Source organism: Oncorhynchus keta, unplaced genomic scaffold (genome assembly GCF_023373465.1).
Source record: "Oncorhynchus keta strain PuntledgeMale-10-30-2019 unplaced genomic scaffold, Oket_V2 Un_contig_86_pilon_pilon, whole genome shotgun sequence".
Classification (NCBI taxonomy): domain Eukaryota; kingdom Metazoa; phylum Chordata; class Actinopteri; order Salmoniformes; family Salmonidae; genus Oncorhynchus; species Oncorhynchus keta.
This window is the reverse complement of record NW_026290186.1, coordinates 180,588-207,144: the sequence shown is the minus strand read 5'-3', so window position 1 is coordinate 207,144 and position 26,557 is coordinate 180,588. Positions and strand designations below refer to the sequence as shown.

Here is a 26,557-nt window from a genome sequence, read left to right as displayed (position 1 = left end):
TGTAACCGTTGAAAAAAAAAACACCTATCCGTGAACATCACCAAGGTGTCGTTGTACGATTTCTCTTAAATGACGATAGATAAATGGCTGGTTCTTTTTTTATTGACACCGGAGGCTCCTTGACTTTGACGTGAAGTGGAAAAATAATTTCTCTATTTTCATTTTGGACCTTTAATCCCAGATAAATGGCCATAACTCAAAAACCGTTGAGGCCTAGACGCCATCTTGTTCGGGGCCAACTGCCCATTATGCCGCCCCTACGCTCACCGAGTTTCGGCTTCTAAATATTTTCAGTTTTCGAGATAAGGGCCCGTCGTGAATCGTGATGTTTTGTAGCAATAGCCATATGATTGCTTATGCCCTCTTGTGGGAATTTCCGGGACATGGGAAAAATGACATAAATCTTATTATTTTTGTAAAACGGAAACCGAATGTCCGACAACGTTCATTTGATGACTTCCTGGTAGGTCCGGCCCTGCCGCTCGGCCCGACGCCGTCCGCGAATTTTACAAACGATTTCGGACGTCTAGTAAGGGACCGTACATTTGCAATATGGACTTTCTCACTAACCATACAGGTACTGCCGAATTCTTCCCTTAAGGTATGTAAACACACAGTCCAGTTCATAGTGAATGATGACAGGCCCTACTGTCTGTAAACACACAGTCCAGTTCATAGTGACTGACAGGCCCTACTGTCTGTAAACACACAGTCCAGTTCATAGTGAATGATGACAGGCCCTACTGTCTGTAAACACACAGTCCAGTTCATAGTGACTGATGACAGGTCCTACTGTCTGTAAACACACAGTCCAGTTCATAGTGAATGATGACAGGCCCTACTGTCTGTAAACACACAGTCCAGTTCATAGTGACTGATGACAGGTCCTACTGTCTGTAAACACACTGTCCAGTTCATAGTGACTGACAGGCCCTACTGTCTGTAAACACACAGTCCAGTTCATAGTGACTGACAGGCCCTACTGTCTGTAAACACACAGTCCAGTTCATAGTGACTGACAGGCCCTACTGTCTGTAAACACACAGTCCAGTTCATAGTGACTGACAGGCCCTACTGTCTGTAAACACACAGTCCAGTTCATAGTGAATGATGACAGGCCCTACTGTCTGTAAACACACAGTCCAGTTCATAGTGAATGATGACAGGCCCTACTGTCTGTAAACACACAGTCCAGTTCATAGTGACTGATGACAGGTCCTACTGTCTGTAAACACACTGTCCAGTTCATAGTGAATGATGACAGGCCCTACTGCCTGTAAACACACAGTCCAGTTCATAGTGACTGACAGGCCCTACTGTCTGTAAACACACAGTCCAGTTCATAGTGACTGACAGGTCCTACTGCCTGTAAACACACAGTCCAGTTCATAGTGAATGATGACAGGCCCTACTGTCTGTAAACACACAGTCCAGTTCATAGTGAATGATGACAGGCCTCTGTGAAACACACAGACAGGCCTTCATGTGACAGGCCTCATGATGACAGGCCTGTAAACACACAGTGTTCATGACAGGCCTCTGTCTGAAACACACAGCCTTCATATTAGACCCTACTGCCTGTAAACACACAGTTCTGTGATTGGGCTTTGTCTGCACCAGTCTGCAGTTCAGATGGTTATATTTACTGCAGTGTCTTACTAATTGTCCAAACGCACAGTTCCAGTTCATAGTGAATGCCCAAAACATTTATGAACATGATGAATATGACCAAGTGCTCGCTTGTCAGAAATGTCATAGTGAATGATGACAGGCCCTACTAAACAACAGTCCAGTTTGAATAAGATTGTAAACACACAGTCCAGTTCATAGTGAATGATGCAGTCAGTGACAGGCCTCATGATGACAGGCCTTTGACAGGCCTATAAGCCTACAGTTCTGAAACAGCCATTCCTGGAAACAGATTTTCTAGTGTCTTACTAATTGTCCAAACGCATTATATCGCTATTGTTCACAAATGCCCAAACATTCTAGAAATGTATGAAAAGGTGAAATGACCATAAAAGGGCAAGGTTCTTCCTGGGGTGAATATGAAAAGATTTTAAGATTTCACGTTGCTAAAAAAAAAAAAAACGCTGTCATTTCCTCTTTAAGGGGCTCCCGAGTGTTGCAGCGGTCTAAGGCATCTCAGCGCTAGAGGCGTCACTACAGACACCCTGGTTCGATTCCGGGCTGTATCACAACAGTCCGTGATAGGGAGTCCCATAGGACCAGCGTCGTCCGGGTTTGGCCCGGCGGTAAGGCCGTCAACGTAAATAAGAATTTGTTCTTAACCGACTTGCCTAGTTAAAATAAAAAGGTATGATTACAATGTTGTATTTAGCCAAGAATTACAGAACACGACTCGACCCAGATGAGCACCCCCTTCACTAGTAGTGCTGCCACATACACATTCTACAGTAGCAGTACTACTTGTCTCCAGCAGGGGGAGTGTCTGAGCCATCGGACACACAGACATTCTACAGTAGCAGTACTACTCGTCTCCAGCAGGGGGAGGTGTCTGAGCCATCGGACACACAGACATTCTACAGTAGCAGTACTACTCGTCTCCAGCAGGGGGAGGTGTCTGAGCCATCGGACACACAGACATTCTACAGTAGCAGTACTACTCGTCTCCAGCAGGGGGAGTGTCTGAGCCATCGGACACACAGACATTCTACAGTAGCAGTACTACTTGTCTCCAGCAGGGGGAGGTGTCTGAGCCATCGGACACACAGACATTCTACAGTAGCAGTACTACTTGTCTCCAGCAGGGGGAGTGTCTGAGCCATCGGACACACAGACATTCTACAGTAGCAGTACTACTTGTCTCCAGCAGGGGGAGGTGTCTGAGCCATCGGACACACAGACATTCTACAGTAGCAGTACTACTCGTCTCCAGCAGGGGGAGGTGTCTGAGCCATCGGACACACAGACATTCTACAGTAGCAGTACTACTTGTCTCCAGCAGGGGGAGGTGTCTGAGCCATCGGACACACAGACATTCTACAGTAGCAGTACTACTTGTCTCCAGCAGGGGGAGGTGTCTGAGCCATCGGACACACAGACATTCTACAGTAGCAGTACTACTCGTCTCCAGCAGGGGAGTGTCTGAGCCATCGGACACACAGACATTCTACAGTAGCAGTACTACTTGTCTCCAGCAGGGGAGTGTCTGAGCCAAAAGGGGATCGGACACACAGACATTCTACAGTCGGGTGTTGATGTGGACGTTGGGAGCAGTACTACTCGTCTCCAGCAGGGGGAGGTGTCTGAGCCAAAAAGGGGATATTGGACTCACGTCTATGTTGACTGGTTCGATGGTGTTGATGTGGACGTTGGGAGCGGAGGACGAGCGGTCTCTCTGTCCAAACTGGTTCCTGTGGTCCTCTTCTCCGGGCCTGAAATTCTGGGGGATAGGGATGGACTTGGACGGGGACACGCTGGCGTGGTGCAGGGACCTGAGGGGTCAGAGAGAGGTCAGAGGTCAGGGAGGATGGGGGTTGAAACTCTGGGTGGGATGGAGATGGACTTAGACGGGGTCAGGGACCTGGGGGTCAGAGAGAGGTCAGTGGTCAGGGAGGCTGGGGGTCAGAGAGAGGTCAGAGGTCAGGGAGGATGGGGGTTGAAACTCTGGGGGGGATGGAGATGGACTTGGACGGGGACAGGAACGTGGGTTCAGAGAGCGGTTAAGAGGGGAGGATCATCTCACTGGGGACATGTGGCACATCTCACTGGGGACATGTGGGTCATCTCACTGGGGACATGTGGGTCATCTCACTGGGGACATGTGGGTCATCTCACTGGGGACATGTGGGTCATCTCACTGGGGACATGTGGGTCATCTCACTGGGGACATGTGGGTCATCTCACTGGGGACATGTGGCACATCTCACTGGGGACATGTGGGTCATCTCACTGGGGACATGTGGGTCATCTCACTGGGGACATGTGGGTCATCTCACTGGGGACATGTGGGTCATCTCACTGGGGACATGTGGGTCATCTCACTGGGGACATGTGGGTCATCTCACTGGGGACATGTGGGTCATCTCACTGGGGACATGTGGGTCATCTCACTGGGGACATGTGGGTCATCTCACTGGGGACATGTGGGTCATCTCACTGGGGACATGTGGGTCATCTCACTGGGGACATGTGGGTCATCTCACTGGGGACATGTGGGTCATCTCACTGGGGACATGTGGGTCATCTCACTGGGGACATGTGGGGGACATGTGGTCATCTCACTGGGGACATGTGGGTCATCTCACTGGGGACATGTGGGTCATCTCACTGGGGACATGTGGGTCATCTCACTGGGGACATGTGGGTCATCTCACTGGGGACATGTGGGTCATCTCACTGGGGACATGTGGCACATCTCACTGGGGACATGTGGGTCATCTCACTGGGGACATGTGGGTCATCTCACTGGGGACATGTGGGTCATCTCACTGGGGACATGTGGGTCATCTCACTGGGGACATGTGGGTCATCTCACTGGGGACATGTGGGTCATCTCACTGGGGACATGTGGGTCATCTCACTCTCACTGGGGACATGTGGGTCATCTCACTGGGGACATGTGGGTCATCTCACTGGGGACATGTGGGTCATCTCACTGGGGACATGTGGGTCATCTCACTGGGGACATGTGGGTCATCTCACTGGGGACATGTGGGTCATCTCACTGGGGACATGTGGGTCATCTCACTGGGGACATGTGGGTCATCTCACTGGGGACATGTGGGTCATCTCACTGGGGACATGTGGGTCATCTCACTGGGGACATGTGGGTCATCTCACTGGGGACATGTGGGTCATCTCACTGGGGACATGTGGGTCATCTCACTGGGGACATGTGGGTCATCTCACTGGGGACATGTGGGTCATCTCACTGGGGACATGTGGGTCATCTCACTGGGGACATGTGGGTCATCTCACTGGGGACATGTGGGTCATCTCACTGGGGACATGTCATCTCACTGGGGACATGTGGGTCATCTCACTGGGGACATGTGGCTCATCTCACTGGGGACATGTGGGTCATCTCACTGGGGACATGTGGCACATCTCACTGGGGACATGTGGGTCATCTCACTGGGGACATGTGGGTCATCTCACTGGGGACATGTGGGTCATCTCACTGGGGACATGTGGGTCATCTCACTGGGGACATGTGGGTCATCTCACTGGGGACATGTGGGTCATCTCACTGGGGACATGTGGGTCATCTCACTGGGGACATGTGGGTCATCTCACTGGGGACATGTGGGTCATCTCACTGGGGACATGTGGGTCATCTCACTGGGGACATGTGGGTCATCTCACTGGGGACATGTGGGGACATGTGGGTCATCTCACTGGGGACATGTGGGTCATCTCACTCTCACTGGGGACATGTGGCATGTGGGTCATCTCACTGGGGACATGTGGGTCATCTCACTGGGGACATGTGGGTCATCTCACTGGGGACATGTGGATCTGGGGACATGTGGGTCATCTCACTGGGGACATGTGGGTCATCTCACTGGGGACATGTGGGATCTCACTGGGGACATGTGGGTCATCTCACTGGGGACATGTGGCACATCTCACTGGGGACATGTGGCACATCTCACTGGGGACATGTGGGTCATCTCACTGGGGACATGTGGGTCATCTCACTGGGGACATGTGGGTCATCTCACTGGGGACATGTGGGTCATCTCACTGGGGACATGTGGGTCATCTCACTGGGGACATGTGGGTCATCTCACTGGGGACATGTGGGTCATCTCACTGGGGACATGTGGGTCATCTCACTGGGGACATGTGGGTCATCTCACTGGGGACATGTGGGTCATCTCACTGGGGACATGTGGGTCATCTCACTGGGGACATGTGGGTCATCTCACTGGGGACATGTGACACAGCATTAGCAGAGATTCCAGTCTACATTGAATCTAGCAAGAAGATATAAGACAATCAAGTCTTGTGTTTCAGTAGTCTTAAAAAATGGCTTCCTCTCCTCGACTCCTTTCCTTCAACTGTGCCGAGGTGAGAATGTGATCAGGACAGCTGTGAGACTCACCCGGTGGAGTCGGACGGGGGCAGTGACGGGTAGGCCTCGGACACGGGGGTGGTGCCCTCTGACGACACCTCCTCCTGGGTGATGGGGTGGTGCTCAAAGAACTTCGACACCAGCAACAAACTGCAGCAGAGACCCAACATACAGGATAGAACTGGGACACTAGAGACCCAACATACAGGATAGAACTGAGACACTAGAGACCCAACATACAGGATAGAACTGGGACACTAGAGACCCAACATACAGGACAGGATAGAACTGGGACACTAGAGACCCAACATACAGGATAGAACTGGGACACTAGAGACCCAACATACAGGATAGAACTGGGACACTAGAGACCCAACATACAGGATAGAACTGGGACACTAGCAGATAGACCCAACATACAGGATAGAACTGAGACACTAGAGACCCAACATACAGGATAGAACTGGGACACTAGAGACCCAACATACAGGATAGAACTGGGACACTAGAGACCCAACATACAGGATAGAACTGGGACACTAGACACTAGAGACCCAACATACAGGATAGAACTGGGACACTAGAGACCCAACATACAGGATAGAACTGGGACACTAGAGACCCAACATACAGGATAGAACTGGGACACTAGAGACCCAACATACAGGATAGAACTGGGACACTAGAGACCCAACATACAGGATAGAACTGGGACACTAGAGACCCAACATACAGGATAGAACTGGGACACTAGAGACCCAACATACAGGATAGAACTGGGACACTAGAGACCCAACATACAGGATAGAACTGAGACACTAGAGACCCAACATACAGGATAGAACTGGGACACTAGAGACCCAACATACAGGATAGAACTGGGACACTAGCAGAGACCCAACATACAGGATAGAACTGAGACACTAGAGACCCAACATACAGGATAGAACTGGGACACTAGAGACCCAACATACAGGATAGAACTGAGACACTAGCAGAGACCCAACATACAGGATAGAACTGAGACACTAGCAGAGACCCAACATACAGGATAGAACTGGGACACTAGAGACCCAACATACAGGATAGAACTGAGACACTAGAGACCCAACATACAGGATAGAACTGGGACACTAGAGACCCAACATACAGGATAGAACTGGGACACTAGAGACCCAACATACAGGATAGAACTGGGACACTAGAGACCCAACATACAGGATAGAACTGGGACACTAGCAGAGACCCAACATACAGGATAGAACTGAGACACTAGAGACCCAACATACAGGATAGAACTGGGACACTAGCAGAGACCCAACATACAGGATAGAACTGGGACACTAGAGACCCAACATACAGGATAGAACTGGGACACTAGAGACCCAACACTAGGATAGAACTGGGAGAGACCCAACATACAGGATAGAACTGGGACACTAGAGACCCAACATACAGGATAGAACTGACACTAGACACTAGCTGGGAGAGACCCAACATACAGGATAGAACTGGGACACTAGAGACCCAACATACAGGATAGAACTGGGACACTAGCAGAGACCCAACATACAGGATAGAACTGGGACACTAGAGACCCAACATACAGGATAGAACTGGGACACTAGAGACCCAACATACAGGATAGAACTGGGACACTAGAGACCCAACATACAGGATAGAACTGGGACACTAGAGACCCAACATACAGGATAGAACTGGGACACTAGAGACCCAACATACAGGATAGAACTGGGACACTAGAGACCCAACATACAGGATAGAACTGAGACACTAGAGACCCAACATACAGTATAGAACTGGGACACTAGCAGAGACCCAACATACAGGATAGAACTGGGACACTAGAGACCCAACATACAGGATAGAACTGAGACACTAGAGACCCAACATACAGGATAGAACTGGGACACTAGAGACCCAACATACAGGATAGAACTGGGACACTAGAGACCCAACATACAGGATAGAACTGGGACACTAGAGACCCAACATACAGGATAGAACTGGGACACTAGAGACCCAACATACAGGATAGAACTGGGACACTAGAGACCCAACATACAGGATAGAACTGGGACACTAGCAGAGACCCAACATACAGGATAGAACTGGGACACTAGAGACCCAACATACAGGATAGAACTGGGACACTAGAGACCCAACATACAGGATAGAACTGGGACACTAGAGACAACATACAGGATAGAACTGGGACACTAGAGACCCCAACATACAGGATAGAACTGGGACACTAGAGACCCAACATACAGGATAGAACTGGGACACTAGAGACCCAACATACAGGATAGAACTGGGACACTAGAGACCCAACATACAGGATAGAACTGGGACACTAGAGACCCAACATACAGGATAGAACTGGGACACTAGAGAGACCCAACATACAGGATAGAACTGAGACACTAGCAGAGACCCAACATACAGGATAGAACTGGGACACTAGCAGACCCAACATACAGGATAGAACTGGGACACTAGAGACCCAACATACAGGATAGAACTGGGACACTAGAGACCCAACATACAGGATAGAACTGGGACACTAGCAGAGACCCAACATACAGGATAGAACTGAGACACTAGAGACCCAACATACAGGATAGAACTGGGACACTAGAGACCCAACATACAGGATAGAACTGGGACACTAGAGACCCAACATACAGGATAGAACTGAGACACTAGAGACCCAACATACAGGATAGAACTGGGACACTAGCAGAGACCCAACATACAGGATAGAACTGGGACACTAGCAGAGACCCAACATACAGGATAGAACTGGGACACTAGAGACCCAACATACAGGATAGAACTGGGACACTAGAGACCCAACATACAGGATAGAACTGGACACTAGAGACCCAACATACAGGATAGAACTGGGACACTAGAGACCCATACATACAGGATAGAACTGGGACACTAGAGACCCAACATACAGGATAGAACTGGGACACTAGAGACCCAACATACAGGATAGAACTGGGACACTAGCAGACCCAACATACAGGATAGAACTGGGACACTAGCAGAGACCCAACATACAGGATAGAACTGGGACACTAGAGACCCAACATACAGGATAGAACTGGGACACTAGAGACAACTAGGATAGAACTGGGACACTAGAGACCCAACATACAGGATAGAACTGGGACACTAGAGACCCAACATACAGGATAGAACTGGGACACTAGCAGAGACCCAACATACAGGATAGAACTGGGACACTAGAGACCCAACATACAGGATAGAACTGGGACACTAGAGACCCAACATACAGGATAGAACTGGGACACTAGAGACCCACATAGAGGACCCAACATACAGGATAGAACTGGGACACTAGAGACCCAACATACAGGATAGAACTGGGACACTAGAGACCCAACATACAGGATAGAACTGGGACACTAGAGACCCAACATACAGGATAGAACTGAGACACTAGAGACCCAACATACAGGATAGAACTGGGACACTAGCCCAGAGAACCCAACATACAGGATAGAACTGGGACACTAGAGACCCAACATACAGGATAGAACTGGGACACTAGAGACCCAACATACAGGATAGAACTGGGACACTAGAGACCCAACATACAGGATAGAACTGGGACACTAGAGACCCAACATACAGGATAGAACTGGGACACTAGAGACCCAACATACAGGATAGAACTGGGACACTAGAGACCCAACATACAGGATAGAACTGGGACACTAGAGACCCAACATACAGGATAGAACTGGGACACTAGAGACCCAACATACAGGATAGAACTGGGACACTAGAGACCCAACATACAGGATAGAACTGGGACACTAGAGACCCAACATACAGGATAGAACTGGGACACTAGCAGAGACCCAACATACAGGATAGAACTGGGACACTAGAGACCCAACATACAGGATAGAACTGGGACACTAGAGACCCAACATACAGGATAGAACTGAGACACTAGAGACCCAACATACAGGATAGAACTGGGACACTAGAGACCCAACATACAGGATAGAACTGGGACACTAGAGACCCAACATACAGGATAGAACTGGGACACTAGAGACCCAACATACAGGATAGAACTGGGACACTAGAGACCCAACATACAGGATAGAACTGGGACACTAGCAGAGACCCAACATACAGGATAGAACTGGGACACTAGAGACCCAACATACAGGATAGAACTGGGACACTAGAGACCCAACATACAGGATAGAACTGGGACACTAGAGACCCAACATACAGGATAGAACTGGGACACTAGAGACCCAACATACAGGATAGAACTGGGACACTAGAGACCCAACATACAGGATAGAACTGGGACACTAGAGACCCAACATACAGGATAGAACTGGGACACTAGAGACCCAACATACAGGATAGAACTGGGACACTAGAGACCCAACATACAGGATAGAACTGGGACACTAGAGACCCAACATACAGGATAGAACTGGGACACTAGAGACCCAACATACAGGATAGAACTGGGACACTAGCAGACCCAACATACAGGATAGAACTGGGACACTAGAGACCCAACATACAGGATAGAACTGGGACACTAGCAGAGACCCAACATACAGGATAGAACTGAGACACTAGGGACCCAACATACAGGATAGAACTGGGACACTAGAGACCCAACATACAGGATAGAACTGGGACACTAGAGACCCAACATACAGGATAGAACTGGGACACTAGCAGAGAACCCAACATACAGGATAGAACTGGGACACTAGAGACCCAACATACAGGATAGAACTGAGACACTAGAGACCCAACATACAGGATAGAACTGGGACACTAGAGACCCAACATACAGGATAGAACTGGGACACTAGAGACCCAACATACAGGATAGAACTGAGACCCAACATAGATAGAACTGGGACACTAGAGACCCAACATACAGGATAGAACTGGGACACTAGAGACCCAACATACAGGATAGAACTGGGACACTAGAGACCCAACATACAGGATAGAACTGGGACACTAGAGACCCAACATACAGGATAGAACTGGGACACTAGCAATAAGCTGAAGAGGCAGATCAGGCCATTGTCCGTAGAACTGGGGACAGGTCAAGCTAATGTCCGTCCGGGGGACAGGTCAAGCTAATGTCCGTGTCGGGGACAGGTCAAGCTAATGTCCGTGTCGGGGGTCAAGCTAATGTCCGTCACAGGTCAAGCTAATGTCCGTCCCGGGGACAGGTCAAGCTAATGGTCCCGGGGACAGGTCAAGCTAATGTCCGTCCCGGGGACAGGTCAAGCTAATGTCCGTCCCGGGGACAGGTCAAGCTAATGTCCGTCCCGGGGACAGGTCAAGCTAATGTCCGTCCCGGGGATAGGTCAAGCTAATGTCCGTCCCGGGGACAGGTCAAGCTAATGTCCGTCCCGGGGACAGGTCAAGCTAATGTCCGTCCCGGGGACAGGTCAAGCTAATGTCCGTCCCGGGGATAGGTCAAGCTAATGTCCGTCCCGGGGATAGGTCAAGCTAATGTCCGTCCCGGGGATAGGTCAAGCTAATGTCCGTCCCGGGGACAGGTCAAGCTAATGTCCGTCCGGGGACAGGTCAAGCTAATGTCCGTCCCGGGACAGGTCAAGCTAATGTCCGTCCCGGGGACAGGTCAAGCTAATGTCCGTCCTGGGGACAGGTCAAGCTAATGTCCGTCCTGGGGACAGGTCAAGCTAATGTCCGTCCGGGGGACAGGTCAAGCTAATGTCCGTCCGGGGACAGGTCAAGCTAATGTCCGTCCCGGGGACAGGTCAAGCTAATGTCCGTCCTGGGGACAGGTCAAGCTAATGTCCGTCCCGGGGACAGGTCAAGCTAATGTCCGTCCTGGGGGACAGGTCAAGCTAATGTCCGTCCCGGGGACAGGTCAAGCTAATGTCCGTCCGGGGACAGGTCAAGCTAATGTCCGTCCGGGGACAGGTCAAGCTAATGTCCGTCCGGGGACAGGTCAAGCTAATGTCCGTCCGGGGACAGGTCAAGCTAATGTCCGTCCGGGGACAGGTCAAGCTAATGTCCGTCCGGGGACAGGTCAAGCTAATGTCCGTCCGGGGGACAGGTCAAGCTAATGTCCGTCCGGGGGACAGGTCAAGCTAATGTCCGTCCGGGGGACAGGTCAAGCTAATGTCCGTCCGGGGACAGGTCAAGCTAATGTCCGTCCGGGGGGACAGGTGCTAATGTCCGTCCGGGGGACAGGTCAAGCTAATGTCCGTCCGGGGACAGGTCAAGCTAATGTCCGTCCGGGGGACAGGTCAAGAATGTCCGTCCGGGGACAGGTCAAGCTAATGTCCGTCCGGGGACAGGTCAAGCTAATGTCCGTCCGGGGACAGGTCAAGCTAATGTCCGTCCGGGGGACAGGTCAAGCTAATGTCCGTCCGGGGGACAGGTCAAGCTAATGTCCGTCCTGGGGACAGGTCAAGCTAATGTCCGTCCTGGGGACAGGTCAAGCTAATGTCCGTCCGGGGGACAGGTCAAGCTAATGTCCGTCCTGGGGACAGGTCAAGCTAATGTCCGTCCTGGGGACAGGTCAAGCTAATGTCCGTCCGGGGACAGGTCAAGCTAATGTCCGTCCGGGGGACAGGTCAAGCTAATGTCCGTCCGGGGACAGGTCAAGCTAATGTCCGTCCCGGGGGACAGGTCAAGCTAATGTCCGTCCCGGGGACAGGTCAAGCTAATGTCCGTCCGGGGGACAGGTCAAGCTAATGTCCGTCCCGGGGGACAGGTCAAGCTAATGTCCGTCCCGGGGACAGGTCAAGCTAATGTCCGTCCCGGGACAGGTCAAGCTAATGTCCGTCCCCGGGGACAGGTCAAGCTAATGTCCGTCCCGGGGACAGGTCAACTAATGTCCGTCCCGGGGACAGGTCAAGCTAATGTCCGTCCCGGGGACAGGTCAAGCTAATGTCCGTCCCGGGGACAGGTCAAGCTAATGTCCGTCCTGGGGACAGGTCAAGCTAATGTCCGTCCTGGGGACAGGTCAAGCTAATGTCCGTCCTGGGGACAGGTCAAGCTAATGTCCGTCCTGGGGACAGGTCAAGCTAATGTCCGTCCTGGGGACAGGTCAAGCTAATGTCCGTCCTGGGGACAGGTCAAGCTAATGTCCGTCCTGGGGACAGGTCAAGCTAATGTCCGTCCTGGGGACAGGTCAAGCTAATGTCCGTCCTGGGGACAGGTCAAGCTAATGTCCGTCCTGGGGACAGGTCAAGCTAATGTCCGTCCTGGGGACAGGTCAAGCTAATGTCCGTCCTGGGGACAGGTCAAGCTAATGTCCGTCCCGGGGACAGGTCAAGCTAATGTCCGTCCCGGGGACAGGTCAAGCTAATGTCCGTCCCGGGGACAGGTCAAGCTAATGTCCGTCCCGGGGACAGGTCAAGCTAATGTCCGTCCCGGGGACAGGTCAAGCTAATGTCCGTCCCGGGGACAGGTCAAGCTAATGTCCGTCCCGGGGATAGGTCAAGCTAATGTCCGTCCCGGGGATAGGTCAAGCTAATGTCCGTCCTGGGGACAGGTCAAGCTAATGTCCGTCCTGGGGACAGGTCAAGCTAACTTCAGTCTCAAACAAGGAACAACACTTGTGTGCAAACCAACAGAATAACATCACACATCAAGTCCCATCCCCTTTCCTCAACGAGTTGAATTGATTCATTTGATCAAAGGGATCGATAACTCACTCTAGCTGGTCGTAGTTGAACTGATTCATTTGATCAAATCGATCGATAACTCACTCTAGCTGGTCGTAGTTGAACTGATTCATTTGATCAAATCGATCGATAACTCACTCTAGCTGGTCGTAGTTGAACTGATTCATTTGATCAAATCGATCGATAACTCACTCTAGCTGGTCGTAGTTGAACTGATTCATTTGATCAAATCGATCGATAACTCACTCTAGCTGGTCGTAGTTGAACTGATTCATTTGATCAAATCGATCGATAACTCACTCTAGCTGGTCGTAGTTGAACTGATTCATTTGATCAAATCGATCGATAACTCACTCTAGCTGGTCGTAGTTGAATTGATTCATTTGATCAAATCGATGGATAACTCACTCTAGCTGGTCGTAGTTGAGCTGATTCATTTGATCAAATCGATCGATAACTCACTCTAGCTGGTCGTAGTTGAACTGATTGATTTGATCGAATCGATCGATAACTCACTCTAGCTGGTCGTAGTTGAACTGATTCATTTGATCAAATCGATCGATAATTCACTCTAGCTGGTCGTAGTTGAACTGATTGATTTGATCGAATCGATCGATAACTCACTCTAGCTGGTCGTAGTTCAATTGATTCATTTGATCAAATCGATCGATAACTCACTCTAGCTGGTCGTAGTTGAATTGATTCATTTGATCAAATCGATGGATAACTCACTCTAGCTGGTCGTAGTTGAACTGATTCATTTGATCAAATCGATCGATAACTCACTCTAGCTGGTCGTAGTTGAATTGATTCATTTGATCGAATCGATCGATAACTCACTCTAGCTGGTCGTAGTTGAACTGATTCATTTGATCGAATCGATCGATAACTCACTCTAGCTGGTCGTAGTTGAATTGATTCATTTGATCAAATCGATCGATAACTCACTCTAGCTGGTCGTAGTTGAACTGATTCATTTGATCAAATCGATCGATAACTCACTCTAGCTGGTCGTAGTTGAACTGATTCATTTGATCAAATCGATCGATAACTCACTCTAGCTGGTCGTAGTTGAATTGATTCATTTGATCAAATCGATCGATAACTCACTCTAGCTGGTCGTAGTTGAACTGATTGATTTGATCAAATCGATGGATAACTCACTCTAGCTGGTCGTAGTTGAACTGATTGATTTGATCAAATCGATGGATAACTCACTCTAGCTGGTCGTAGTTGAATTGATTAATTTGATCAAATCGATGGATAACTCACTCTAGCTGGTCGTAGTTGAATTGATTCATTTGATCAAATCGATCGATAACTCACTCTAGCTGGTCGTAGTTGAATTGATTCATTTGATCAAATCGATCGATAACTCACTCTAGCTGGTCGTAGTTGAACTGATTCATTTGATCAAATCGATCGATAACTCACTCTAGCTGGTCGTAGTTGAACTGATTCATTTGATCAAATCGATCGATAACTCACTCTAGCTGGTCGTAGTTGAATTGATTCATTTGATCAAATCGATCGATAACTCACTCTAGCTGGTCGTAGTTGAATTGATTCATTTGATCAAATCGATCGATAACTCACTCTAGCTGGTCGTAGTTGAACTGATTCATTTGATCAAATCGATGGATAACTCACTCTAGCTGGTCGTAGTTGAATTGATTAATTTGATCAAATCGATGGATAACTCACTCTAGCTGGTCGTAGTTGAATTGATTAATTTGATCAAATCGATGGATAACTCACTCTAGCTGGTCGTAGTTGACACACATGAGCGGCACCTCCGTACTGCAACGCTGGTGGAACTTATAGCCACACGTCTGACATCGGAACCCCTGGAACAGAAGCTTCCGGCAAAAATCGCAGAAGGCCAACGTAAAAACGTCTTCCTCACCTGGGGAACAGACAGAAAACAGAGAGAGACGGAGACGACGGAGAGAGACAGAAAACAGAGAGAGACAGAAAACAGAGAGAGACAGAAAACAGAGAGAGACGGAGACGACGGAGACGGAGACAGTTAGAAAATAGATCAGGAACGTCGGTAACTAGTGACTGGTACCTTCTGTCCATGGAGCTGGAAATACCACTCATCTGTGTAAAATTATTTTTTGTTTTTGCAGTTTTGTCACACAGCACAACGACACGACGATGTCTCAGGTTTCGGAGTGTGCAATTGACATTCTAACTGCAGGACTGTCCACCAGAACTGTTGCCAGAAAATGTAATGTTGCTTTCTCTACCGATAAGCCCAAGGGGTAATATTGTCTGTAATAAAGCCCTTTTGTGGGGGAAAAACTCATTCTGATTGGCTGGGCCTGACTCCCAAGTGTGTGGGCCTGACTCCCAAGTAGGTGGGCCCGACTCCCAAGTGTGTGGGCCTGACTCCCAAGTAGGTGGGCCCGACTCCCAAGTAGGTGGGCCCGACTCCCAAGTAGGTGGGCCCGACTCCCAAGTAGGTGGGCCCGACTCCCAAGTAGGTGGGCCCGACTCCCAAGTAGGTGGGCCCGACTCCCAAGTAGGTGGGCCCGACTCCCAACTCCCAAGTAGGTGGGCCCACTCCCAAGCCCTCCCCAGGGTGGGCCCGACTACCACCACTGCCCCAGTCCCGATCCCAAAACCCATGCCCTCCCAGGCTACCAAAAACTTCCAATTCCAGTTTCAGTCATACTCACAAAGTTGTGTGTGGTCAGAGGAACGTTCTCCAGCACTTCCACGTGTAGCTCCTCCCCTGTCAGCCAGGAGATGTCTGTGTCCCAGCCAAGAGGCTTCTTCTCTCTGAGACATGTGACAGGAAGAGGAGTTCACTGGGTTGTGGTTGAGTTTAGTACACGTGTGTTGTTGTTGTTGTTGTTGTTGTTGTAGAGAATGTGTTCACAAGGATTTACCTTGTTCAACAAAGTACAATAAAATAAACTGAATTGTGCAAGTGTGAGACTGTACATTGACCCCTTACTGTGAGACTGTACATTGACCCCTTACAGTGAGACTGTACATTGACCCCTTACTGTGAGACTGTACATTGACCCCTTACTGTAGGACTGTACATTGACCCCTTACTGTGAGACTGTACATTGACCCCTTACTGTGAGACTGTACATTGACCCCTTACTGTGAGACTGTACATTGACCCCTTACTGTGAGACTGTACATTGACCCCTTACAGTGGGCCTGTACATTGACCCCTTACTGTGAGACTGTACATTGACCCCATACTGTGAGACTGTACATTGACCCCTTACAGTGGGCCTGTACATTGACCCCTTACTGTGAGACTGTACATTGACCCCTTACTGTGGACTGTACATTGACCCCTTACTGTGGACTGCACATTGACCCCTTACAGTGGGACTGCACATTGACCCCTTACTGTGGGACTGTACATTGACCCCTTACTGTGGGACTGTACATTGACCCCTTACTGTGAGACTGTACATTGACCCCTTACTGTGGGACTGTACATTGACCCCTTACTGTGAGACTGTACATTGACCCCTTACTGTGAGACTGTACATTGACCCCTTACTGTGAGACTGTACATTGACCCCTTACTGTGAGACTGTACATTGACCCCTTACTGTGAGACTGTACATTGACCCCTTACTGTGAGACTGTACATTGACCCCTTACTGTGAGACTGTACATTGACCCCTTACTGTAGGACTGTACATTGACCCCTTACTGTGGGACTGTACATTGACCCCTTACTGTGAGACTGTACATTGACCCCTTACTGCGAGACTGTACATTGACCCCTTACTGTGGGACTGTACATTGACCCCTTACTGTGGGACTGTACATTGACCCCTTACAGTGGGACTGTACATTGACCCCTTACTGTGAGACTGTACATTGACCCCTTACTGTGGGACTGTACATTGACCCCTTACTGTGAGACTGTACATTGACCCCTTACTGTGAGACTGTACATTGACCCCTTACTGTGAGACTGTACATTGACCCCTTACTGTGAGACTGTACATTGACCCCTTACTGTGGGACTGTACATTGACCCCTTACTGTAGGACTGTACATTGACCCCTTACTGTGAGACTGTACATTGACCCCTTACTGTGAGACTGTACATTGACCCCTTACTGTGGGACTGTACATTGACCCCTTACTGTGGGACTGTACATTGACCCCTTACTGTGGGACTGTACATTGACCCCTTACTGTGAGACTGTACATTGACCCCTTACTGTGGGACTGTACATTGACCCCTTACTGTGGGACTGTACATTGACCCCTTACTGTAGGACTGTACATTGACCCCTTACTGTGGGACTGTACATTGACCCCTTACTGTGGGACTGTACATTGACCCCTTACTGTGGGACTGTACATTGACCCCTTACTGTGGGACTGTACATTGACCCCTTACTGTGGGACTGTACATTGACCCCTTACAGTGGGACTGTACATTGACCCCTTACAGTGGGACTGTACATTGACCCCTTACAGTGGGACTGTACATTGACCCCTTACAGTGGGACTGTACATTGACCCCTTACTGTGGGACTGTACATTGACCCCTTACTGTAGGACTGTACATTGACCCCTTACTGTGAGACCGTACATTGACCCCTTACTGTGGGACCGTACATTGACCCCTTACTGTGGGACCGTACCCTTACTGTGGGACCCCCCCTTACTGTGGGACCGTACATTGACCCCTTACTGTGGGACCGTACATTGACCCCTTACTGTGGGACCGTACATTGACCCCTTACTGTAGGACTGTACATTGACCCCTTACTGTGAGACTGTACATTGACCCCTTACTGTGAGACTGTACATTGACCCCTTACTGTGAGACTGTACATTGACCCCTTACTGTGAGACTGTACATTGACCCCTTACTGTGGGACTGTACATTGACCCCTTACAGTGGGACTGTACATTGACCCCTTACTGTGGGACTGTACATTGACCCCTTACTGTAGGACTGTACATTGACCCCTTACTGTGGGACTGTACATTGACCCCTTACTGTAGGACTGTACATTGACCCCTTACTGTGAGACTGTACATTGACCCCTTACTGTAGGACTGTACATTGACCCCTTACAGTGGGACTGTACATTGACCCCTTACTGTGAGACTGTACATTGACCCCTTACTGTGAGACTGTACATTGACCCCTTACTGTGAGACTGTACATTGACCCCTTACTGTGAGACTGTACATTGACCCCTTACTGTGGGACTGTACATTGACCCCTTACTGTGGGACTGTACATTGACCCCTTACAGTAGGACTGTACATTGACTCCTTACTGTGAGACTGTACATTGACCCCTTACTGTGGGACTGTACATTGACCCCTTACTGTGAGACTGTACATTGACCCCTTACTGTGAGACTGTACATTGACCCCTTACTGTGAGACTGTACATTGACCCCTTACTGTGAGACTGTACATTGACCCCTTACTGTAGGACTGTACATTGACCCCTTACTGTGGGACTGTACATTGACCCCTTACTGTGGGACTGTACATTGACCCCTTACTGTGGGACTGTACATTGACCCCTTACTGTGGGACTGTACATTGACCCCTTACTGTGGGACTGTACATTGACCCCTTACTGTGGGACTGTACATTGACCCCTTACTGTGGGACTGTACATTGACCCCTTACTGTGGGACTGTACATTGACCCCTTACTGTGGGACTGTACATTGACCCCTTACTGTGGGACTGTACATTGACCCCTTACTGTGGGACTGTACATTGACCCCTTACTGTGAGACTGTACATTGACCCCTTACTGTGGGACCGTACATTGACCCCTTACAGTGGGACCGTACATTGACCCCTTACTGTGAGACTGTACATTGACCCCTTACAGTGGGACCGTACATTGACCCCTTACTGTGGGACTGTACATTGACCCCTTACTGTGAGACTGTACATTGACCCCTTACTGTGAGACTGTACATTGACCCCTTACAGTAAAGACTGTACATTGACCCCTTACTGTGGGACTGTACATTGACCCCTTACAGTGGGACTGTACATTGACCCCTTACAGTGGGACTGTACATTGACCCCTTACAGTAGGACTGTACATTGACCCCTTACAGTAAAGACTGTACATTGACCCCTTACTGTGGGACTGTACATTGACCCCTTACTGTGGGACTGTACATTGACCCCTTACAGTGGGACTGTACATTGACCCCTTACTGTGGGACTGTACATTGACCCCTTACTGTGGGACTGTACATTGACCCCTTACAGTGGGACTGTACATTGACCCCTTACTGTGAGACTGTACATTGACCCCTTACTGTGGGACTGTACATTGACCCCTTACTGTGAGACTGTACATTGACCCCTTACTGTGGGACTGTACATTGACCCCTTACTGTAGGACTGTACATTGACCCCTTACTGTGAGACTGTACATTGACCCCTTACTGTGAGACTGTACATTGACCCCTTACTGTGAGACTGTACATTGACCCCTTACTGTGGGACTGTACATTGACCCCTTACTGTAGGACTGTACATTGACCCCTTACTGTGAGACTGTACATTGACCCCTTACTGTGGGACTGTACATTGACCCCTTACTGTGGGACTGTACATTGACCCCTTACTGTAGGACTGTACATTGACCCCTTACTGTGGGACTGTACATTGACCCCTTACTGTGGGACTGTACATTGACCCCTTACTGTGGGACTGTACATTGACCCCTTACTGTGGGACTGTACATTGACCCCTTACTGTGGGACTGTACATTGACCCCTTACAGTGGGACTGTACATTGACCCCTTACAGTGGGACTGTACATTGACCCCTTACAGTGGGACTGTACATTGACCCCTTACAGTGGGACTGTACATTGACCCCTTACTGTGGGACTGTACATTGACCCCTTACTGTAGGACTGTACATTGACCCCTTACTGTGAGACCGTACATTGACCCCTTACTGTGGGACCGTACATTGACCCCTTACTGTGGGACTGTACATTGACCCCTTACTGTAGGACTGTACATTGACCCCTTACTGTAGGACTGTACATTGACCCCTTACTGTGGGACTGTACATTGACCCCTTACTGTAAGACTGTACATTGACCCCTTACTGTGAGACTGTACATTGACCCCTTACTGTAGGACTGTACATTGACCCCTTACAGTGGGACTGTACATTGACCCCTTACTGTGAGACTGTACATTGACCCCTTACTGTGAGACTGTACATTGACCCCTTACTGTGAGACTGTACATTGACCCCTTACTGTGAGACTGTACATTGACCCCTTACTGTGGGACTGTACATTGACCCCTTACTGTGGGACTGTACATTGACCCCTTACTGTGAGACTGTACATTGACCCCTTACTGTGGGACTGTACATTGACCCCTTACTGTGAGACTGTACATTGACCCCTTACTGTGAGACTGTACATTGACCCCTTACAGTGAGACTGTACATTGACCCCTTACTGTAGGACTGTACATTGACCCCTTACTGTGGGACTGTACATTGACCCCTTACTGTGGGACTGTACATTGACCCCTTACTGTGGGACTGTACATTGACCCCTTACTGTGGGACTGTACATTGACCCCTTACTGTGGGACTGTACATTGACCCCTTACTGTGGGACTGTACATTGACCCCTTACTGTGGGACTGTACATTGACCCCTTACTGTGAGACTGTACATTGACCCCTTACTGTGGGACTGTACATTGACCCCTTACTGTGGGACTGTACATTGACCCCTTACTGTGGGACTGTACATTGACCCCTTACTGTGGGACTGTACATTGACCCCTTACTGTGGGACTGTACATTGACCCCTTACTGTGGGACTGTACATTGACCCCTTACTGTGAGACTGTACATTGACCCCTTACTGTGGGACCGTACATTGACCCCTTACAGTGGGACCGTACATTGACCCCTTACTGTGAGACTGTACATTGACCCCTTACAGTGGGACCGTACATTGACCCCTTACTGTGGGACTGTACATTGACCCCTTACTGTGAGACTGTACATTGACCCCTTACTGTGAGACTGTACATTGACCCCTTACAGTAAAGACTGTACATTGACCCCTTACTGTGGGACTGTACATTGACCCCTTACAGTGGGACTGTACATTGACCCCTTACAGTAGGACTGTACATTGACCCCTTACAGTAGGACTGTACATTGACCCCTTACAGTAAAGACTGTACATTGACCCCTTACTGTGGGACTGTACATTGACCCCTTACTGTGGGACTGTACATTGACCCCTTACAGTGGGACTGTACATTGACCCCTTACTGTGGGACTGTACATTGACCCCTTACAGTGGGACTGTACATTGACCCCTTACTGTGAGACTGTACATTGACCCCTTACAGTAGACTGTACATTGACCCCTTACAGTGAGACTGTACATTGACCCCTTACTGTGAGACTGTACATTGACCCCTTACAGTGGGACTGTACATTGACCCCTTACAGTGGGACTGTACATTGACCCCTTACTGTGGGACTGTACATTGACCCCTTACTGTGGGACTGTACATTGACCCCTTACTGTGGGACTGTACATTGACCCCTTACAGTGGGACTGTACATTGACCCCTTACTGTGGGACTGTACATTGACCCCTTACTGTGAGACTGTACATTGACCCCTTACTGTGAGACTGTACATTGACCCCTTACTGTGAGACTGTACATTGACCCCTTACTGTGAGACTGTACATTGACCCCTTACAGTAGGACTGTACATTGACCCCTTACTGTGGGACTGTACATTGACTCCTTACAGTGGGACTGTACATTGACCCCTTACAGTAGGACTGTACATTGACCCCTTACTGTGAGACTGTACATTGACCCCTTACTGCGAGACTGTACATTGACCCCTTACTGCGAGACTGTACATTGACCCCTTACTGTGGGACTGTACATTGACCCCTTACTGTGAGACTGTACATTAACCCCTTACTGTGGGACTGTACATTGACCCCTTAGTGGGACTGTACATTGACCCCTTAGTGGGACTGTACATTGACCCCTTACAGTGGGACTGTACATTGACCCCTTACTGTGGGACTGTACATTGACCCCTTAGTGGGACTGTACATTGACCCCTTAGTGGGACTGTACATTGACCCCTTACAGTGGGACTGTACATTGACCCCTTACTGTGAGACTGTACATTGACCCCTTACTGTGAGACTGTACATTGACCCCTTACAGTAGGACTGTACATTGACCCCTTACTGTGGGACTGTACATTGACCCCTTACAGTGGGACTGTACATTGACCCCTTACTGTGGGACTGTACATTGACCCCTTACTGTGAGACTGTACATTGACCCCTTACTGTGAGACTGTACATTGACCCCTTACTGTGAGACTGTACATTGACCCCTTACTGTGAGACTGTACATTGACCCCTTACTGTGGGACTGTACATTGACCCCTTACTGTGGGACTGTACATTGACCCCTTACTGTGAGACTGTACATTGACCCCTTACTGTGAGACTGTACATTGACCCCTTACTGTGAGACTGTACATTGACCCCTTACTGTGGGACTGTACATTGACCCCTTACTGTGGGACTGTACATTGACCCCTTACTGTGGGACTGTACATTGACCCCTTACTGTGAGACTGTACATTGACCCCTTACTGTGAGACTGTACATTGACCCCTTACAGTGGGACTGTACATTGACCCTTACTGTAGGACTGTACATTGATCCCTTACTGTGAGACTGTACATTGACCCTTACTGTGAGACTGTACATTGACCCCTTACTGTGAGACTGTACATTGACCCCTTACTGTGAGACTGTACATTGACCCCTTACTGTGAGACTGTACATTGACCCCTTACTGTGAGACTGTACATTGACCCCTTACTGTGAGACTGTACATTGACCCCTTACTGTGAGACTGTACATTGACCCCTTACTGTGAGACTGTACATTGACCCCTTACTGTGAGACTGTACATTGACCCCTTACTGTGAGACTGTACATTGACCCCTTACTGTGGGACTGTACATTGACCCCTTACTGTGGGACTGTACATTGACCCCTTACAGTGAGACTGTACATTGACCCCTTACTGTGGGACTGTACATTGACCCCTTACTGTGGGACTGTACATTGACCCCTTACTGTGAGACTGTACATTGACCCCTTACTGTGAGACTGTACATTGACCCCTTACTGTGAGACTGTACATTGACCCCTTACTGTGGGACTGTACATTGACCCCTTAGTGGGACTGTACATTGACCCCTTACTGTGGGACTGTACATTGACCCCTACAGTGGGACTGTACATTGACCCCTTACAGTGGGACTGTACATTGACCCCTTACTGTGAGACTGTACATTGACCCCTTACTGTGAGACTGTACATTGACCCCTTACTGTGGGACTGTACATTGACCCCTTACTGTGGGACTGTACATTGCCCCTTACAGTGGGACTGTACATTGACCCTTACTGTGGGACTGTACATTGACCCCTTACTGTGAGACTGTACATTGACCCCTTACTGTGGGACTGTACATTGACCCCTTACTGTGAGACTGTACATTGACCCCTTACTGTGAGACTGTACATTGACCCCTTACTGTGAGACTGTACATTGACCCCTTACTGTGAGACTGTACATTGACCCCTTACTGTGGGACTGTACATTGACCCCTTACTGTGAGACTGTACATTGACCCCTTACTGTGAGACTGTACATTGACCCCTTACTGTGAGACTGTACATTGACCCCTTACTGTGGGACTGTACATTGACCCCTTACTGTGGGACTGTACATTGACCCCTTACAGTGGGACTGTACATTGACCCCTTACTGTGGGACTGTACATTGACCCCTTACTGTGAGACTGTACATTGACCCCTTACTGTGAGACTGTACATTGACCCCTTACAGTGGGACTGTACATTGACCCCTTACTGTAGGACTGTACATTGACCCCTTACTGTGAGACTGTACATTGACCCCTTACTGTGAGACTGTACATTGACCCCTTACTGTGAGACTGTACATTGACCCCTTACTGTGAGACTGTACATTGACCCCTTACTGTGAGACTGTACATTGACCCCTTACTGTGAGACTGTACATTGACCCCTTACTGTGAGACTGTACATTGACCCCTTACTGTGAGACTGTACATTGACCCCTTACAGTGAGACTGTACATTGACCCCTTACTGTGAGACTGTACATTGACCCCTTACTGTGAGACTGTACATTGACCCCTTACTGTGGGACTGTACATTGACCCCTTACTGTGGGACTGTACATTGACCCCTTACAGTGGGACTGTACATTGACCCCTTACTGTGGGACTGTACATTGACCCCTTACTGTGAGACTGTACATTGACCCCTTACTGTGAGACTGTACATTGACCCCTTACTGTGAGACTGTACATTGACCCCTTACTGTGAGACTGTACATGACCCCTTACTGTGAGACTGTACATTGACCCCTTACTGTGAGACTGTACATTGACCCCTTACAGTGGGACTGTACATTGACCCCTTACTGTGGGACTGTACATTGACCCCTTACTGTAGGACTGTACATTGACCCCTTACTGTAGGACTGTACATTGACCCCTTACTGTGGGACTGTACATTGACCCCTTACTGTGAGACTGTACATTGACCCCTTACTGATCTCCACTGTTCTGAAATGATGACAAAGTTGTACAGGAGCTTCAATTGACAGAATGCGAAATGTAAAATATTTGATCTTTTGGCCAAGGTGTACGTGTGTGTGTGGTGTGTGGTGTGTGTGTGTGTGTGTGGTGTGTGGTGTGTCCTACCCATCCTGTATCCTGTAGACAGCACAGCATTCAGGGATTAGTCCCCTCATCATTAAAGCCTTCTTCAGAGAGTCTCTGACCGTCATGCCACAGCGGGCTGGGACTGGGACAGACAGAGAGGAACCATGCCGTTAGTTTCAGAGACTGGACAGACAGAGAGGAACCATGCAGTTAGTTTCAGAGACTGGACAGACCAGGAGGAACCATGCAGTTAGTTTCAGAGACTGGACAGACAGAGAGGAACCATGCAGTTAGTTTCAGAGACTGGACAGACCAGGAGGAACCATGCAGTTAGTTTCAGAGACTGGACAGACAGAGAGGAACCATGCAGTTAGTTTCAGAGACTGGACAGACCAGGAGGAACCATGCAGTTAGTTTCAGAGACTGGACAGACCAGGAGGAACCATGCAGTTAGTTTCAGAGACTGGACAGACCAGGAGGAACCATGCAGTTAGTTTCAGAGACTGAACAGACAGAGAGGAACCATGCAGTTAGTTTCAGAGACTGGACAGACCAGGAGGAACCATGCAGTTAGTTTCAGAGACTGGACAGACAGAGAGGAACCATGCAGTTAGTTTCAGAGACTGGACAGACAGAGAGGAACCATGCAGTTAGTTTCAGAGACTGGACAGACCAGGAGGAACCATGCAGTTAGTTTCAGAGACTGGACAGACCAGGAGGAACCATGCAGTTAGTTTCAGAGACTGGACAGACCAGGAGGAACCATGCAGTTAGTTTCAGAGACTGGACAGACAGGAGGAACCATGCAGTTAGTTTCAGAGACTGGACAGACCAGGAGGAACCATGCAGTTAGTTTCAGAGACTGAACAGACAGAGAGGAACCATGCAGTTAGTTTCAGAGACTGGACAGACCAGGAGGAACCATGCAGTTAGTTTCAGAGACTGAACAGACAGAGAGGAACCATGCAGTTAGTTTCAGAGAC

The 26,557-nt window shown here is 49.2% G+C and overlaps 1 protein-coding gene across 1 annotated transcript in view; it reads right to left on the bottom strand.

The window, feature by feature from the left end:
* The window catches only part of LOC127926940 (serine/threonine-protein kinase B-raf-like), a 130,602-nt gene that overhangs the window by 48,172 nt on the left and 55,873 nt on the right, over positions 1 to 26,557 (bottom strand). Inside the window, 5 exon segments of the mRNA XM_052512567.1 lie at positions 3,299 to 3,458; positions 6,074 to 6,193; positions 15,523 to 15,670; positions 16,445 to 16,551; positions 25,614 to 25,716. Coding sequence (XP_052368527.1) covers positions 3,299 to 3,458; positions 6,074 to 6,193; positions 15,523 to 15,670; positions 16,445 to 16,551; positions 25,614 to 25,716 — 638 coding nt within the window.